The sequence below is a fragment of the Bombyx mori genome, chromosome 26 (genome assembly GCF_030269925.1).
Source record: "Bombyx mori chromosome 26, ASM3026992v2".
Taxonomy (NCBI): domain Eukaryota; kingdom Metazoa; phylum Arthropoda; class Insecta; order Lepidoptera; family Bombycidae; genus Bombyx; species Bombyx mori.
Genome location: NC_085132.1, coordinates 8,852,600 through 8,872,255, shown reverse-complemented (window position 1 = coordinate 8,872,255; position 19,656 = coordinate 8,852,600). Strand labels below are relative to the sequence as shown.

The following is a 19,656-nucleotide window of genomic DNA, read 5'->3' as shown; positions in this document are numbered from 1 at the left end:
CCTCTATCTCATGGCAGATAGCGATATTAACGTTCTAATAGTTATGGTTTTCAATAGCCATTTAATATCGAGTGAACTGTGTCCACGACTGACCATCTACAGGGTTTAAAAAAAAGTTATCATTATTAAGTTTTACATACATACAGGGTGTCCCAAAATTTAACGATGGTCGGGTGAATAACTACCCATGAAAAAACAAAATAAAAAATCCAAATCAAAGTTCACTAAAAGTTAAAATATTTTAAAATTTCAAGAAAAAAGATTGTTTATTTTATTTTTATATTAAAAGCGAATGTTTTTGTCCTATTTGGAACTGCAATTAATAGTTATGTTACTGAGGTAGCTAGTACAAAAAAAAAGTGGGGATATGTTCACATTTGTAACCGCAGTATCTAATCGTAGGGTGTAAGGTATCAAATTACAACATTTTTCAAAAAAGTTTATGTAATTAAAAAAAAAGAGAGGGATTTTTTTTCCATGGGTAGTTATTGGCCCGACCATACACTGGTACCGGCTGATCGTTGAATTTTGGGACACCCTTTATATTAGAAAACCAGCAGCATATATTATTTTTCATTCAATTTTAAGGAACATTTTATAGGGACTTTTAATAATGATATTAGGCTTTGAGTGTGAAGCGAATATGACCTATGAATATACAAGATTATGGCGAGACTAAAGCAACGAAGCAATCCTTCCTGCCTCTTTCAGCCGTGAAGCAGTAATGCGTTTCGGTTTGAAGGGTGGGGCAGCCGTTGTAACTGTACTGAGACCTTAGAACTTATATCTCAAGTTGCGTGGCGCATTTACGTTGTAGATGTCTATGGGCTCCAGTAACCACTTAACACCAGGTGGGCTGTGAGCTCGTCCATACATCTAAGCAATAAAAAAAATAAAAATATTATTGTTGGTCGTATAAATAAGCAATCGTTCACTGTCATTGCCAGTGTTGTGCTTGAAAAAGCGACAAAAGCTCATAAAAACTCTGCCGTGCTTGTGATATATACAGTAAGTGCCTTGGAGACACTTTTGAGAAAAACGCGTTTAAAGATTTCAATTTTACTTTTGACGTTTCTCACGAAGTATAAAGCATACCTAAGTTTTTATAATTTTTTAAGATAAATATAGGCTTTTGTAACAATTTGCCTATTATTATTTTTATTCAGAAATAATATTTAAATTATAAAGCTTCAAAAATTATTTATATTAAGGAATTAATAATTTAAAAAAAAACATTTTTTTAGCATTGGTACAGTAAGTGTGTGACTTACTGTAACAATCTTTAGTTTGAACTACATACTGCAATTATGATTACGGAATGAGGTGAATGTTTAAATAGAATAACAAAAATTGCACAATTTGCCTAATGAAACTTAATCACTTACTGTAATTATATCTAGGAGCAATATGTAAACTTATGGCATCTACCATAAAGCACTGGAACCATAATTAATTACTCTTCCTCGATATTATTTGTAGATAAAAGAAACAAAAGAAATCTTATGAAACCACAGCTTAATAGAATAATTACACAACTTTGTTAATACTATAAAATTTTAAAATCAGTTCCATTTATTGAATTTTTTATGCATTGAGAATCATATTATAAACTAATTATAAAGAATCAATTCGTGTTTGTACAATCTCCTTCGTACATGACATAATCATAAACCAAATAAACTAAGCTCTGTAGATATCTACACAAACAACACCTTTACCGTACCAATTTTTTTAAAATTCGTGTTTGTACTTCTTTGTACACAATAAAAAAATCACCAAAAATAAACACTTTGTTTCTAAAAAAACGAATACAGTTCTCTTTGGAATCTTTATAATAAAAATAATAATATGTAGATTGACAGAACGCAGCTGCACAACCCTGATCTAATAATGTACTTTAAAATCTTTAATAAGTCATTTAACCTCTTAAGACGGTTATTATGTACTACTAAACTATTATGTAGATTATGAAAACCTCGATACGAGAAATTATCAAATTAGTCAATCTTACAAATCAATAATATTAGCACCTGTGTAACAGTTTATGGTAAAATAGTAAATGTCCTTTAATTGACTAGTAATATGTAGGCTTACATAATATAGGCATATTAGGGGTTAAAGTATGAAATTGCCGATTTGACCTGAAAAATTGAAATTCGTTTTTTTTTTCATTTAACATATTTATTTAATCAAAATATCTACAGTTATTATCTATACATTGCTACCATCTAATTGAAAGGTCATTTATGTCTTTGCGATAGAACTCTGGTGATCTAGATGCTACAAACTGTGTGAAAGCATTTTGTACTGCCTCCTGGGAAGAAAAGTTTTTATCACGTAGAAAATTGTCCAAATCCGAAAAAAATGGGATTCCGTTGGAGCAAGGTCTAGCAAATACGGGGGGTGACCAATGATTTCTAATTGCAGTTCCTGTAGAGTTAAAACGGTTTCTCGTGCTGTGTGAGGTCTGGCGTCATCATAGAGCAATAATGGTGAAGATCGATTCAGGATTCAGGCCTTTTTCACTACAAGTTTTACTATCATTGTTCGGAGTACGGCATAGTAGACATTTACCGTTATTTCTTGACCAGATCGGAGAAACCTATAGTGAATAACACCATGCTGAGATCCCCAAACAGTTACGATTACTATACATATATTGGTAAGCTTTGCTTCAGGACACTGTTGCGGCGTTTGACCTGGGGTCAGCCATTGCATTTTTCGCTTACGGTTATCGTAAAGAATCGCTTTTCATCACATGTCACAATTCGATCCAATATTACTTCATTTCTGTATCGATTCAACAAGGCAACACAAGTTTCCAGATGCGTTTCATTCTGCAGATCAGTCAAATCATGAGGCATTCATTTTTCATATTTTTTTATTTTATAGATTTGACGCAAATGAGTGAATATTGTTGGTAAGGTAACGTTACACCATGCCGCTAATACCTGGTTAGTTTGGCTCGGATCAGCCTCACCATCTCTTTCAATTCATTGTTATGCACTTGTGTGGGCGGCCTTTTCCACGTGGTTCGTTCTTCAAATCAAAATTTCCATCACGAAAGCGTTTAAACTAAATCGCACGCTGCGTTCATTAGCAGTCCCTTCTCCAAACGCAACATTGATGTAGCGTGCTGCTTTTGCAGCGTTAATTCCGCGTCGGAACTCTTATTAAAAAATCACTCGAATTTTCGAAGTATCCATCTTTCTTGTCTAAGCTGAATAATAATAAAAAAAAACTGAAAGTCGATAATCGAACGTTACACCTGTTCACTAAAAAATCTCAAACCATAAAGGTTCTATGTCAATTCGAAGTAGGTACCTATTACAATAAAACGGCAATTTTAAATAACACCTGTTATTTAAAAAAATATATCTGAACTCAAAACTCTTCGGTTAATAGATTTGTTGCAGAATTCGAAATGTTTAACCAAAAATCTCTTCTATTCTCAGGCATCAGAGGTACAAGCTTCTGTATAATATCTACTTTACGATCTGCAGTGATTCCTCTGGGACTATTTTTAGACTTCACCTCAGGAAACTTTTGGGTCTTCACAATTTTAGCTTGTAAAAAATCCAATGATTGAAACATCTCATTATGATCTGTTTTATACATTAGTATGAGTTGAGCCCTCTCAACTTTAACTAAACACCTTATAATATTTGCAGTAAGTAACGTGTTTACCTAACATGTTCCAGGCAAGTCTACGCATAATATGAAGTATTCCTTAATATAATTACAGTAGTGAATCTTGCTGTTGTTACGACTATGCATAAAAATAAATATTTTAATTTGCTGACTTATCATATACACAGTAAGTTCAACTTACTGTAGATATGTTAAGGTTTAGTAACTAATGTTTTATTTTCAACAATTAATATAATAATAGTATGTGGTACTTACTGCTAATATGTTTCAGTGATACTTGATGAAAAATACTCATATCTTAAAAATAATAACAGCAAAATTACTTACTGTATCAATACATAGGAAATGGTTTAAACTTTATGAAAAAATCAACCGTATGTGCCCATACTGCAATTATAATAAGTATGTTTTGGCGCAAAATGTTTCTTACTGTAATTATGCTTAAGCTTATTTAAGTTTCTATACCACATTTTAAAATTTTAAATATACAGAAATGTAGATCTCAATCTCTACATTCCAAATATATACTTAACTCAATATCGACAAAAATGTGACTTACTGTATTTATCGTAAGCACGGCAGAACTGTTCGCATGATTTTGGTACAATCGTGAACACAGATTCGACTGATGATCAAAACTTTTTATTTTATTCGTATCGAGAGGATTAGGAGGAGTTAAGTCGCCACCAGATTTTAAATTCTGGGGTTTAGCATCATCGCAGCAGTCAGTGCGAATAGTTTTCAAATTCTTCTCGTACTGTTTTTTTTCCTGCCAAATGCTGGTAGCCTAAGAGACTATTTCAGCTTCACGCGGATGGGTAGGTGAATTCACAGGCTCAACCTTATAAAATTTGCTAACATCAACCCTAGCAAGAGCTTTGCAGAATTTATTACCAGATCGGAATCGCGACCCAATGAGAAGATCCGGCGAGAAACTCAGTGGGCGGTGTCTATAACTGGTGGTAGGAACTCTTGTGAGTCCGCACGAGTCGGTACCGCCATTACCACCGTGCCTATTTCTGCCGTGAAGCAGTAATGCGTTTCGGCTTGAAGGGTGGGGCAGTCGTTATAACTATACGTGAGACCTTAGAACATATATCTCAAGGTAGGTGGCGCATTTACATCGTAGTTTCGATGGGCTCCAGTAACCACTTAACACCAGGGGGGCTGTGAACTCGTCCATCCATCTAAGCAATATATATATATATGTCAGCACACGTCAGGGATGGCTGAGCGGTAGGTTCCGTCATCACTCGTATTTGGTTGAACACAGTTTATAAAAAGTCAATAAAACCTTTTGAATAACAATTATTGAAACTCAACTCACACAACTTTCACAATGACAGGATAAACCGACAGTTTCGTTGCACATACCGACAGACCGACTGACTGAGACGGACGGAATGACTGTCTGACACGGAATGCTACGACTCTGTCCACGTACCGCCATTTTATACTGTGGCGTTACGGAGTCTACCCTTCATTTTGTGATATTTATCAAAACAACATTTCATCATTTACAAATAATAATCGAAACCACCGTCTTAATATTACTAAAAGTCGTTATCCACGACACGGCCATTCTGACACGTCACACGTCCCTGTGTGACGCTCCTGCAAGGAAAACAACCTTTTCCAATATCAAACAGGTTTCGTCTCGGCCAATCCTGATACATTCACGATTGAGGATTGGGATTCCTTTCATTACAAACCATAACGTTAGCTCTCAACAAGATCTTTAACAGACTATGTTAACCAGTGTGAGTAGATAACTTAATTACCTAATTATTAGTGATACACTATACAACTGAAAAATTTCATTAATGCTCAATAAGCATTAGAAACCCGAGTTATTACAAAACAACTCAATCTGAGCAGTATTTCATCAGTATTATGTATCAACCACAAACTATCGTTACAATTACTTGCATCTAGTGAGAGTAACTCATGCCACCTATATCGAGTGACGATAAACCAATTCAAGTGCCACCTCCATCAAGTAGCTCTTGACTACTTATTGCCTCCATTCGGCAAATAAGTGGGACCTCCATCCGGTACCCAACCTTAACACAAAACACTAATGCCTCCATCCGGCACGCAATTGGAACTTCCATCCAGTACCCACTTCAACCATAAAACACATCGCAATGCCTCCATCCGGCAATAAAACGAACACATCACCTAAACCGAGCGAGGTGTTCAATTACCAGTCATAAATAACACTGAATACTGTTGTACTAATCACACAAAATAGGACAACAAAATCCTTACTTTAATCAGTTAGTTGTATCGTGGTCATTTGATCCTACATCTTCTACATCACTAGTGTCAACAAAATCGTATAGAACGCTCCTGGCCTGGCTGCCGGTGCAGCTAGTGACATTGCCACCCACATTATCATTAAAACAAATGATAAAACCAATACACATCATTTCACAATATAGAGTCAAAGTCATTACTAGACCAACACAACAATAGTCTCCATTGAGACCCAGGTCTCCGCTGTACCAATCGATGGAGATACTCTCACCTCACTGATCAGTCTCGTCAGTAGCACTACTTAGAGGCAACCTTATGTAATCATAGGTTCTATTACCAGTTAAAGCAATCTGTCTTCATTTCAACAAAATTCAACATCGAATTTTACTAAATTTCCAATGTTCTGGTCTCGTCAAAGTTAATCTCTTACTTTCAGTATCATTTTAAGTAAAAACCTTTTGGGATATGGCACGCGAACTATAAAGAATTCGAAGGGGCTCGCCTCTGTTATTCTTCATACACACGTTAGTATTAAAAATCTCACAGATGGCGCTGTATTAAATAGTATGTTGTTTATTTCTGTCTCCTTCTTTGCTGGCTTCATCCTACACATTTTTGTATTTGTGTCTCTTACATGTCGTTTTTTTTTTTTTTTTTTCCTTGCTTCCGGTTTGAAATCACAACGATTCTAAAGAAGTTTTCACTTCAAAAGATGTACGGCTTCTAGCACTTCTTGTCAAGAACAATTCCATGAGCTCATCGCGAGCTTGGTCATCAATAACGCAAGTCTGGGCTTCGAATAAGGACACTAGATTTAAGAGTTCTATTTCGCTGAATGCTCAATCTCACTGAACCGATTAAAACAACTATCAGGTAGTACATGACATACAATAGGTAAGCAATAAACCATCGCATAGGATTTGTTCCGTACAGTTTTGGGTCAAAACAACAGAAACCTTTTATGAGAACCATCGTATAAAATTGCTGAATTATGAAGCTACTACTAATATTTCTTGACAAGAGAGCATTCGGCACCTTCCAAATAAAAATAAAACGACTCACCAGGTTTTTCTCATTTACCAAAATGCCCGATATTGCGCAGCTATCGGCACGTCGCTCCGCTCGGCCGGTGAATAGTTGACCCATCGAGCGCCGACAGACGGCGTTAGCGTCCCATATCTCGTATTGGCTGCAGCAATCACGTGTCGATTGCGACACGGCCTTCCTGACTGTATACGTCCTCGTGTGATGGTTAACCTACAATCAAAAACATCCACGAGAACCCTTGTTCCGCTCGATAACTCCTGACTACACTTCGGAAAAATTTTAAGTCATCAAAGCTTTAAACTGTTTTTATACCATTTTAACCAAATCAAACAATAGGGTATACAAAGTTCACTATTCAGCAGCCAGAGCACGTACCACAGTCGTTCATCAAACTTCAAATTTACTCTGTACAAATCAGGCATAGCTTACAGGAACTCAGATCAAAGAAAACTTCCGAGTAAAAATATCTAACGCCACGGCTCTCCAGCCGACCAGCAATCGCAATTGCCCTCATGATGCGCATCCACAGCGTGGATCGCCCGTGTGCATCACCCGCTGACTACACACGATGGTCTTTACAGACCCCGACCTCCGCCAGAGCCAAACGCGCACCGCGCACCCACGGACTACTTGAGTTGCCTCAAGAGACACCGATTTCTACCGGGCTACGACTACGTAATAGCTACTGGTACGGTCGAACACAATACGGCCGATAGACTATCCTTACTCGAGTTTTCACCACAATTTAAGCTTGCTCTTCATCATCATCATTTACATCAACCTCGACTGGTATATGACCTGCTGGCATTTTTCTTAGCCTATCATGTGGGTATTTGTAAGTACGTTTTGAATTTAAAGCTTTCAATGTGTAACGGTCACCATCCAATACTTCAACTACTTTAAACGGCCCTTTAAACTTCGGATCTAAATTCGTTTGATTACGCTCTTCGTTTTAATGTGTGGACGAGCTCACAGCCCACCTTGTGTTAAGTGGTTACTGGAACCCATAGACATCCACAGCGTAAACGCACCACACACCTTGAGATAGAAGTTCTAAGGTCTCAGTATAGTTACAACCGACAACCGCTGTCCCACCCTTCAAACCGAAATACACCACTGCTTCACGGCAGAAATAGGCAGGGTGATGGTACCCGTGCGGTCGATGGCACTATACGGAGCACCCGTCTGGTGCCACGTCCTTACCCACGAGAACGTCGCCGCGCTGCGATGCCGGCAGCGCGCTATCGCAGTCAGAGTCATTCAAGGATACCTCACAGTCTCCTACGAGGCGGCGCGCCCTAGCGCAAGTGCGGCTGGAGCGCGGAGGCTCCAATCTCGGCAGTCCGTGCTGGAGGCGTGGTCTCGTCCTTTGACGGACCCGTCGGCCGGCCTCCGTACCGTCGAGGCGATCTGCCCGGTTCTCGCGGACTGGGTGGGCCGCGACCGCGGAAGTCTCACCTCCGGCTACCTGTACAGACTCACAAGACATTTTACCACCATGCAAACTTCTTACCGCAACAAATCTTACCAGCCACCACGCAAACTACAATTTTACGGGTTCCACCTCTCCTACACGATGTTATTCCCACACTGAGGAAGCCAACCGCGAACACTTGTCAAGCACGCACAAGCACGCACTTCACCGGAAAAACCTGCATCCGTCAGCGGGACCCGAACACCGCCGCATTGCCAGACACGAACGCACCGGACGTCTTATCTTACAGGTCACGACGACTTCAGATGTGTCAATTTTTCTTCCCCACGGAAACTTGCTTGTTTTCTTGTTTGCTTGCTTGCTTAATTTCTTGCAATAGCTTGTTACGTGTTGTATTTCCGCTAGTAAATGCCATGTGATGAAGTCGACAGTCAAACTGGGCAACATGAGCCAGAACGTAAGATGTGACGATTTCTTCGTGGCTCAGATCTTCCATCGAGGTAACAGAGACGTTATTACACGACTTACGTATGCTGCATTCACGCTATTGTGGCGTACCACTACTAGTATTCTGATCTGCATCATGTTTTTTTTTGCTGTACTTCGAACATGTTCAAATACGTCATGCCAGTGAGAGTAGAGTCCTGATCTCACTTCTGATGTCGGCACACGTCAGGAATGGCTGAGCGGTAGGTTCCGTCATCACTCGTATTTGGTTGAACACAGTTTATAAAAAGTCAATAAAACCTTTTGAATAACAATTATTGAAACTCAACTCACACAACTTTCACAATGACAGGATAAACCGACAGTTTCGTTGCACATACCGACAGACCGACTGACTGAGACGGACGGAATGACTGTCTGACACGGAATGCCACGACTCTGTCCACGTACCGCCATTTTATACTGTGGCGTTACGGAGTCTACCCTTCATTTTGTGATATTTATCAAAACAACATTTCATCATTTAAAAATAATAATCGAAACCACCGTCTTAATATTACTAAAAGTCGTTATCCACGACATATATATATATATATATATTTATATACTATAACTTATACTATACTACTAGTATAAGTTAGTTCGCTCGTCGAACTCTTCGTCGTAATTGACGAGTTCGACGAGGACGGTGAACGGTGCTTGAAGACTTTAAAAGCATCAAGAATGGACCTCATACTGAGCATAGAAAATATCGACTAGAAGAATCCCAATAGCATGGAGAACCTTGGAAGTTTCTCAGAACTAGAGTGTCGTCACAAACGGATCATACTAGGCAGTGCACGCTACGTGATGTCTGTGGGCATCGGCAACCACGTGACTAAGTCGTCCGTGAGTTTGTAGACAGTTAAAGCTACTTTCCCGGTGTAGTCTCGCGTTTTTAATGCCATTCAATTGTTTCCGACGTTTAAAATACTTTACAGTTTTCGCGGCCGACTATTGGGCATAACAATAAAAGTACCAGAAATAAATTTTTTTTTTTAATAGGTGAAGTCGTCGTGGCCTAACGGATAAGACGTCCGGTGCACTCGTGTTGAGCGATGCACCCACGGAAAAGAGTGGATGCACCGATGTTCGAATCTCAGGCGGGTACCAACTTTTCTAATGAAATACGTACTCAACAAATGTTCACGATTGACTTCCACGGTGAAGGAATAACATCGTGTAATAAAAATGAAACCCGCAAAATTATAATTTGCGTAATTACTGGTGGTAGGACCTCTTGTGAGTCCGTGCGGGTAGGTACCACCACCCAGCCTATTTCAGCCGTTGTAACTATACTGAGACCTTAGAACTTATATCTCAAGGTGGGTGGCGCATTTACGTTGTGAATGTCTATGGGCTCCAGTAACGGTTGAAAATTTGTTATTATGTTAAAGAAAATTTAATATGAATCAAATACTTATCAAGACAAATAATAAGCATTAAAAAAAGATTAAGAAGCGATAAACTTATCAAAATTATCGTAGCTTTCATTTAAAGAATGTCATGTAAACTTGTACAAATAATTAGATTCACTATCTAGTACTGTTACAAAACATAAAATCGCGGTGAGTATCAATCACTTATCTCAACTAAATATTCACATAAAAAGAATATTGTATAGTCTCGCGTTTTAACGACTCAGATAGCCTTGCACTTAATCAGAAGGTAAAGCGATAAAGACGAACTGTTTCGGTTGCACCAAATAACGGAAATACAGAGAGAGAGAGAGAGAATACACTTTATTGCACACTAAAACACAATTTACATTCAAAAAACAATCAAAAAAGTAGATACATTTGTACAATAGGCGGTCTTATCGCTAAAAGCGATCTCTTCCAGACAACCGTTTCATTTACAGAAATTCTGGAAAATATAAAAATATAGCAGGTATGTTGTGGTGTATTATAGATAATACATTATTATAGAAAATATATACATACAATAAACAAAATATATACCGTTTACATATAATATGAAATATATACTAATATTTATATACCAATATAATAATATGTACATACTTACATACAATACATACTAATATACCTATATACACATAATACATCAACAGTATGGAAATAATAACTGATGGGAGGGGGGAAATATACTTGGTCTATACCACCTAGAACCACTGCGTTCATCCACAGTGCGTTTTCAGATATCTCTTCTGCCACATGCCATCCGGCTTTGGAATGAGCTCACCTCCACGGTGCTTCCCGAGCGCTATGACATGTCCTTCTTCAAACGAGGCTTGTAGATAATACTCCGCGTAAACTCCTGGAATTGCTGACGTCCTTTCGCGACGGTAACCACTCCCCATCCGGTTGGCCGTATTCTTGTATGCCTAGAAGAGCAATAAAAAAAACAAATAGTCTTTTTCCACACCGGAAACAATCGCAAGATCTCCCTTTATGCTGGTAAAAACGTGGTATAGCTATTTAAACTAATAATTGGTTACAGGTTGTGTCAACAGCAACGGCAGAAATACAATCAAGGGACAGTATGATTCGCTATGGACTGTTCACGGGAGAGCTCACTCTAAACACACTTGTCACGCCAATGTCGAACGCTTTGTTCAGTAAGTTTGTCTTTAACTTATTTTGTGTTTGTATAGTTTTTATTAGGACCTGTTTTGGGATCTCACAGCCGACTTATCTATACTAATCTATACTTCTATACTAATATTGTAAAGAGGTAATATTTGTTTGTTTGTTTGTATTGAATAGGCTCCGAAACTACTGAACCTATTTGAAAAATTCTGTCACTGTTTGGAAGCTACACTACTTCCGGGTGACATAGGCTATAATCTTTTTTGAAAAAAATTAGGGATCCTTCCTAAAACTCCAATAATGTAACCCAAGGTGTAAAAAAATGCCTAAAATATTCTTTACATCGCGTGCGATGCGAAAACTATTGACGATAGAATAAAATTATGTACTACGACTTTGTAGAACACATTATTATTTACAAAAAGTGTCACGACAGCATATGTCTAACTATTATAGTTATGCTGCAATAAGTGTTCTTTTATTTAAAAAAAAAAACAACGTCAAATATCGTTGAAATGTTTGTTAAAGACCCGAGCGAATCCGGAGCGGTCCGCTAGTTTATAATAATTGTGTTGAGACTTCATTTTGCTTATTTCTTGCTCGATCCGTTTTCCACGCCATCTGTTGACACTATAATAAAAACTAGGCGTGTGAAAACGATGCGAAGACTGTGTGTAAAAAACTAAAACATGGTGCCGGTGTAAAATAAAATTGTGATGTGTTTATCAATCAGCACATATAAATATCGTGAGTGACTGTTTGTAATATTGATGGTAATATTGATATATGGTACATACACTAAAATAACAGTTTTTACATTTTTTGTCTGTCTTTCTGTCTGTCTATCTGTCTGTTTGTTCCGGCTAATCTGTGTAACGGCTGGACCGATTCTTACGAGACTTTCACTGATAGGTAGCTGATGATATAGGGAGTAGCTTTGGCTGCTTTTTTAGACTAGCTTCGCCCCGCGGCGTCACTCGCGGTACGACAATAGCCGCGGGTAACGTCGCGAGACTCAGCTATTAATAATAAAATTTTATTTAAGGTAGGGTAAGGTCGGTAATAATAAGGTATTTAATAGTTTGAATAATGGAATAGAATATTAACAATCTTATCACAGACAAACATATCGAATATTCATTGTATAGTGAAGGCATCGACTAACCGTATGACGGCTTGCGGTAAAAATCACTTATTTTTTATTTATTTATTTTATTGCTATATATATAAGTACTAAGGTCTCAGTATAAGTAGTTACAACGGCTGCCCCACCCTTCAAACCGAAACGCATTACTGCTTCACGGCAGAAATAGGCGGGGTGCACAGGAATCATCTCGTTTGTTTTTAAGTAACCACTTACGTAGGCCCAAAATACGCCCTACTGTCCTCACACAAGTTAATCAACTCAGCACGTTTGATTTTTATTCCACAATATTCGATACCTGCTTATTTGAATAGGCCCGGGCATACTCGCGTAGCCACGATGCAAGTACATCCGACGTCTAGTTCATTAGGAAAGAAATATTTCATTTAAAATGGTAATTTTTTTCTCATAACGAGTAACATAATATTCTCATAGTGCTAGCAAACGTTGCGTTTCAACACTTTTTTCTAATGAGAGCATTAACGTCATACTGATTAAATGTCTCTAATAAGCATTTTGTTTCGTTCGTAATTAAATAGGAGCATTTAAAGTTTATATACCTACAGCGCAACAAGCGTTATATTGCGATCATAAATTGTATTCTACAAAGATTAAATTAATAAAGCGAGCGATAAATAAATTTCGGTGCTAATTCTTAAATCGCAAAGTTCGGCGTAGCAGATACGAAATTGCTTTAATTTTACGCCATTTTGAGAAGGCGGCACGACATGAGAACTCTCTCATCGTAGGCGCTGGAAATTACATACCCGACCCAGTAGACCGAATGATAAACCGTCGACGTCGCCCAAAGCACGTCATTACGGATCCTCCCGATCCATTAACGGTGCTTTTAGGCACCACAAGCAACGGTCACCGTCCTCGTCGAACCCGTCGCTGGCGACGAAGGGCTCGACAAGCGAACTAACCCATAGACACAGCCCACTGAGTTTCTCGCCGGATCTTCTCAGTGGGTCGCGTTTCCGATCCGGTGGTAGATTCTGCGAAGCACTGCTCTTGCTAGGGTCAGTGTTAGCAACTCTCCGGTTGAGCCCCGCGAGCTCACCTACAAACGTTTGGGCGAAGCTGAAATAGCCTCTCAAGGCTATCAGCATAGGTAGGAAAAAATGATAATTTAATTTTAGTTTTGTGGGTATCGCAATTATTTTCTCGAACTGGCTACAGATAATTTCGTCAATTCAGGGAATCCCACGTAACCAGTGGACTTGAATGCGATAAAAGTATAGTTTGGGTCTCTATTCTTATCTTCATGATATACGATACGCATGTGACAGGTAAATAATAATATGTAAGCAGGTTGTAATTTTTTTTAAGCTATTGCATAGCTTCTTTCGCGGGCCTTGAGCGCGGCGACTGAATCAAGAAATTCTGTAACGAAAATAACCTGACACCCCCACTACGCCTACTATGTAGCTCGCGTTCAATACATTCACACGTTGCGCTGGTGTAGTGTTTTTGAATAAGCGCGCGGCGTGACGTCGCACTGCATGACCATCATGAAAAGTCTGCCCATCTCTCTCTCACGCGGTCTAGCTTATGAGTGTGAAGGGGACAGTTAATGTTTTGCTTTTGTTAATGTTTATAAATATAGCGTGGTCTTATTTTTATTATTGCTTTAATATTAAGTTATTATTGTCTAATTGTAATTGCATAAGTTGATAAAAAATGCTTTGCAATAGCTTTACCGTGACAGACCCCGAGTGCCACGCGTCTTTTTAAACGGTTTTATTTAGCTCGACCCGTACGGAATTTGTTTTTTATTTATTTGGGTCAAAATTAGAAATTGAAATTTAAGCACCTTCCCGTTGTCAGATTGATCTGAAATTTGGTACACACATGTAATTTAGATGACAATATAATATAATAAAATCAATAACATTATAAATCTAAGATGGCCGCCGATACAAAATGGCGGATTACATATTTTACTTTAACCCCCTTAATATGGGTATCAAATGAAAGGGCTACACTAGTAAAACACGATGATTATGTCAAAATTTAAAATTCAAGATGGACGCCGTTACAAAATGGCGTATTAGGTGGGGGCATGATTAGTCGTGTCGAGAACAGATTGAACAGATTGCGTCCAAGATTGTGTGACGTTAGAGGGGCAGATAAAAAAAATTAGGTAATTAGATACCTCGTTAGTAAGCGGTAGCTATACCACCCAAGTTAAATGGATGAGGGAGCGATGCGCGCAGATAACCGGACGGGACTTCGTGCAGTTCGTGCACACGCACATCAACGCCCTCCCATCCCGCATTCGCGGATCGAGAGGGCGTAGAGGTGGGAGTGAGTCGGCGTTGACCTGCCGTGCTGGTTGCAGGGTCAGGGAGACGACGGCTCACATCCTACAGCAGTGTCACAGAACACACGGCGGCCGGATTCTACGACATAACAAGATTGTCTCTTTCGTGGCGAAAGCTATGGAAGAGAACAAGTGGACGGTTGAGCTGGAGCCTAGGCTACGAGCATCGGTGGGTCTCCGTAAGCCGGATATTATCGCCTCCAGGGATGGTGTCGGAATGATCGTGGATGTACAGGTCGTCTCGGGCCAGCGGTCGCTTGATGAGCTCCACCGTGAGAAACGTAATAAATACGGGAATCACGGGGAGGTGGTTGAGTTGGTCGCAGGTAGACTAGGACTTCCGAAAGCTGAGTGCGTGCGAGCCACTTCGTGCACGATATCTTGGAGGGGAGTATGGAGCCTGGCTTCTTTTAAGGAGTTGAGGACCATAATCGGGCTTCGGGAACCGACACTGCAGACTGTTACAATCTTAGTGTTGAGAGGATCGCATATGAACTGGACCAGGTTCAATCAAATGACGTCCGTCATGGGGGGCGGCGTTGGTTGAGCTTCGCACAGTAGTCCAGCGGAGAGGGTGTAGATCAGGCCCGTCTGTTTCTCCCCCGGAGCCCGCTCCCTTGGCTTCCCTTATATTTAACATCAGAAACAGAAATTAAACATCTACTGATCCAATTTCGCCGGCGTACGGCCACGATCGGGAGGGTGGGAATCTCGGGGGTCTTCCGATCCAATCCATGATGATTACGACCACAGTCACTAAAGACGATGGCATGATGATCCGGCGATGAAAATAATAGGTTAAAACGTGCCGAGGACTGTATGGCATTAGGGTGGATAAAAATGTAATGTCGTAAGCGCTTCCCCCTCAAGATTGGGCGCATCTTGTTGTATATTAAGCCTTGCCCCTTTACTGGACTTCTGGGGGGGTCGACCGTCAAAATGCCTCTTAATCGTGGGAACAACATGGTAACAATAAATAAAAAAGCAAACAAAAATAAAAACGAAACTGCTACACAACGAAAAAGAACGAAGAGAAAAAGAAACGAAGAGAACGGTTAGCAACAGAAACACCTGAGCAACATGATACCAGGTTAATGGCACAACGTGAGAGACAAAGGCAGCTGGTAGAGTCAGAAACACCTGAGCGTCATGAGTGCAGGCTAGCATCACAACGTGACAGACGAAGAGAGCTAATAGCGTCAGAAACATCTGAGCGTCATGAGTCCAGGCTAGCATCACAACGTGACAGACGAAGAGAGCTAATAGCGTCAGAAACACTTGAGCGTCATGAGTCCAGGCTAAGATTAAAACGTAACAGACAAAAAGAGCTATTAGCGTCAGAAACATCTGAGCAACACGAGGCCAGGCTAACAGGACGGCGTGAGAGACGAAAGGAGTTAGAAGCTTCAGAAACACCTGAGCAACGCCACGACAGGTGAAATAACCAACGTGAGCATGCACAGCAACGCAGAGCTGAAAATCATGTACAAGCGTTTGAAAATGCTATTAACATATCGTGTACACGTTTGTAACATTTGCACGAAGCATTGTTATCCTAACCAAATTCATACTGTACGTTACAACACAGCTGCATTAGGATATCTACCTGCAGAACTGTCTCCAAAACAACATTACTTTTATGTTCGCGCTGCCAAACACATGTGACCAGTAATAAAACAATAACACCATCAAAGGCGTATTGGAATAATCTGGATCCAGGTTCAATACCAGATGAGATTCAAACGCTGACGCAAGCAGAGCAGCGCTTGCTGTGTAGAATCATCCCGTTTGTTAAAATCGTAAAATTTACTGGGCTATACGGGCAGTACGGTTTCCGCGGACAAGCAGTGTTGTTGCCCAAGATATCTTTGAGGTCAGTGAAAGATTACCTAATATGCTTCCAAGATCTTCCAGCCAGGTGGGTATCGTTGTAGTTACAGAACGTTTGGAGAATTTGAACATCACAAGAGAATTCACAATATCTCGCGAAAAAGTCTACAGCGCTTTAAGATGGTTAACTAGAAATAACCCGCTTTATAGAGATGTACGCATTGACGAAAATGTCCAGATTAGTGAACAAGAATTAATACGACTTAGTGTGCCAGATATACCTGAAAACGGTGAACCTGAAAGAATTGAAATTCCAAATGTATTCATTAGTATTAATGACGTTGCTAGAATTATTCGGGCTTCATGGCATCAAGGTGACCACAGCGTTTTCACTTCGGGATTTTCCGGCGTGCAATGTAACGGCATGCACGTTATTTACCCTAAAGCCATACAGTTTCCAGCAAAATTCAATTATGGTACGGCTGAAAGAAGGACGTTGCCCTTAGTTTTGTCATGGGCATTCACCGTCTATAAAATGCAGGGCAGCACCGTCGACCATGCAGTAGTATATTTGGGCTCAAAATTGTTTGAGGAAGGACAAGCATACGTGGCTCTAAGTCGAGTCAAGTCTCTGGAAGGGCTATGTATTGAGGAATTAGATTGTACTAAATTATCAGGTAAGAAACCATGTAATAATGATGCACTGAATGAATTAAATAGAATGAGGAATATTTGGTAGACAATTTCACTAAATACTAAAAACAAGAAAATAAAAATCGGTAAAAAAACTTTTAAGTTAAACGGTTTTATGTGCACTGAAAACTACAAAATAAATAAATAGTTACTTACCTATCAACCTACGTAAGTGATCTCGGTCATTAATATCTCTGATGGTAGTGGTTGTCATAACATGAACCATGTCAGCGGCCGAAAGGCAGTTCATGAAAGAACACTAACACCAGGGTTTGCTTGGTAGGTAAACTAAGCAGCCCACACTATAACAAGTAGGTATTTTGACCTTCTAGTTCAGAAATATTTTAGTACTAGGCAGAATAGTTTTTAGGCATATTAGACTAAAATAAAAACGTGGGGCCCCTCTGAAATCATACCTATGGCAGAGCATATCTTATACTTTGGTAGATCATGAGCTCGACGCTCGCTGGTGAAGCCGTCACGGCTGGTTATTGATGGTCAAAACCTCCAGTTACGATTATAGTAAGTCGATTCAGCGGACCCTGGACTCCGGAGCTATGAGGTTTCGGATGCGACCGGGATAAACCGCTAGGATGATGATGATGACGATTATAATAAGTCGATACAATCCACACTTAGTATAGTAGAAAGTAATACAGAAATAATAATGGGCCCCACGTTTTTATTTTAGTCTAATATGCCTAAAAGCTATTCTGCCTAGTACTAAAATATTTCTGAACTAGAAGGTCAAAATACCTACTTGTTATAGTGTGGGCTGCTTAGTTTACCTACCAAGCAAACCCTGGTGTTAGTGTTCTTTCATGAACTGCCTTTCGGCCGCTGACATGGTTCATGTTATGACAACCACTACCATCAGAGATATTAATGACCGAGATCACTTACGTAGGTTGATAGGTAAGTAACTATTTATTTATTTTGTAGTTTTCAGTGCACATAAAACCGTTTAACTTAAAAGTTTTTTTACCGATTTTTATTTTAAATTAATTTAGTTCAGATTTTGCATCCATATCACTTTCGTTAACATTTCATATAGTATACCAGAATTAAATAAAAACAATAATTACACTTTCGGAATAAAACAAAAACAGTATGTAATACTAATAAAACAAAAAATTTAAATGAATGTCAAAACGACCTTAACCTAAAGGCTGGTTTGGATCCAGAGTGCTTGTTGCGCCGGTAAGAGTCGAAGGATCTAGTAGCATCTTGAACGCTCGAGAAGTATATCGCCATCTATTGTCAGATATCGGAAACACACAATACTCGACTTTTGTGGAATATTCTTGACGATTCTAGGGATTTCGTCTCGACTATAAAAGCGTTGCAGAGATGGCACATAGTCAGTTAGTAATCGGAACTACTCGAAGCGAAACAGCGAATCGATCACTTGAAGCGAAGCGAAAGATGCGGATTAAGAATTTTAAAGTGTTTGTGATTTAGGTGAAAGTGTTTATGAAGTGTTTTAAGTGTTATAAGTGATAAATACAGTTAAGTTAACAAAGTTGTGGTTCGGTTGAATTTTATTTATCCCGAACCCCAGCGTGTAACAGTGTGTAATTGTCATTCTGTATCCTGAAACAGTTCTAAGACTAGAACAATTATTCGGAACTCACAATAAAAAAATAATGACAAAAATGCTGTTTTTTTTTTTGTAATTTAATGAAATTGACACGACTCTTCCGGTAGTCACGACTCTCATTCAAGATAAATAAATCTAGATTGTTTATATACTGCGATTCTCCAATCGTGGGCTTAAAAAATAAACGATTACATGAAGTATTTGGTGTTCACGAAAGCCGTAATCAAAACGATAGAACTTTGAGGGTTGCAAAATAATTTCGAAATTATTAATATTATAAGCTCGTCGCGTATTTGTGAACGAGTAATGTAATAAAATGTTTTTTTTTTTTCGAAATTTATCGCTTACATTATTGTGAGTAATTTTCGTCTGCGTTCTTAGACGTGGTTGTTGCAGGGTCGTAATAAATAAATTATGTAGTGTAGATAAAGTACGACATACAAAATAACGGTCAATAACCAGAGCAATTTACTGGTGTTAGGACCTCTTGTGAGTCCGCACGGGTAGGTACCACCGCCCCGCCTATTTCTGCCGTGAAGCAATAATGCGTTTCGGTTTGAAGGGTGGGGCAGCCGTTGTAACTATACTGAGATCTTAGAACTTATATCTCAAGGTGTGTGGCGCATTTACGCT

The 19,656-nt window shown here is 39.2% G+C and overlaps 1 protein-coding gene across 1 annotated transcript in view; it reads left to right on the top strand.

Moving 5' to 3' along the window:
* The window catches only part of LOC101739944 (uncharacterized), a 28,854-nt gene that overhangs the window by 1,545 nt on the left and 7,653 nt on the right, over positions 1-19,656 (top strand). The window contains exon 2 of the mRNA XM_004922033.5: positions 11,342-11,459. Within this exon, the coding sequence (XP_004922090.1) occupies positions 11,342-11,459 (118 nt within the window). The remainder of the gene's footprint in view (positions 1-11,341; positions 11,460-19,656) is intronic.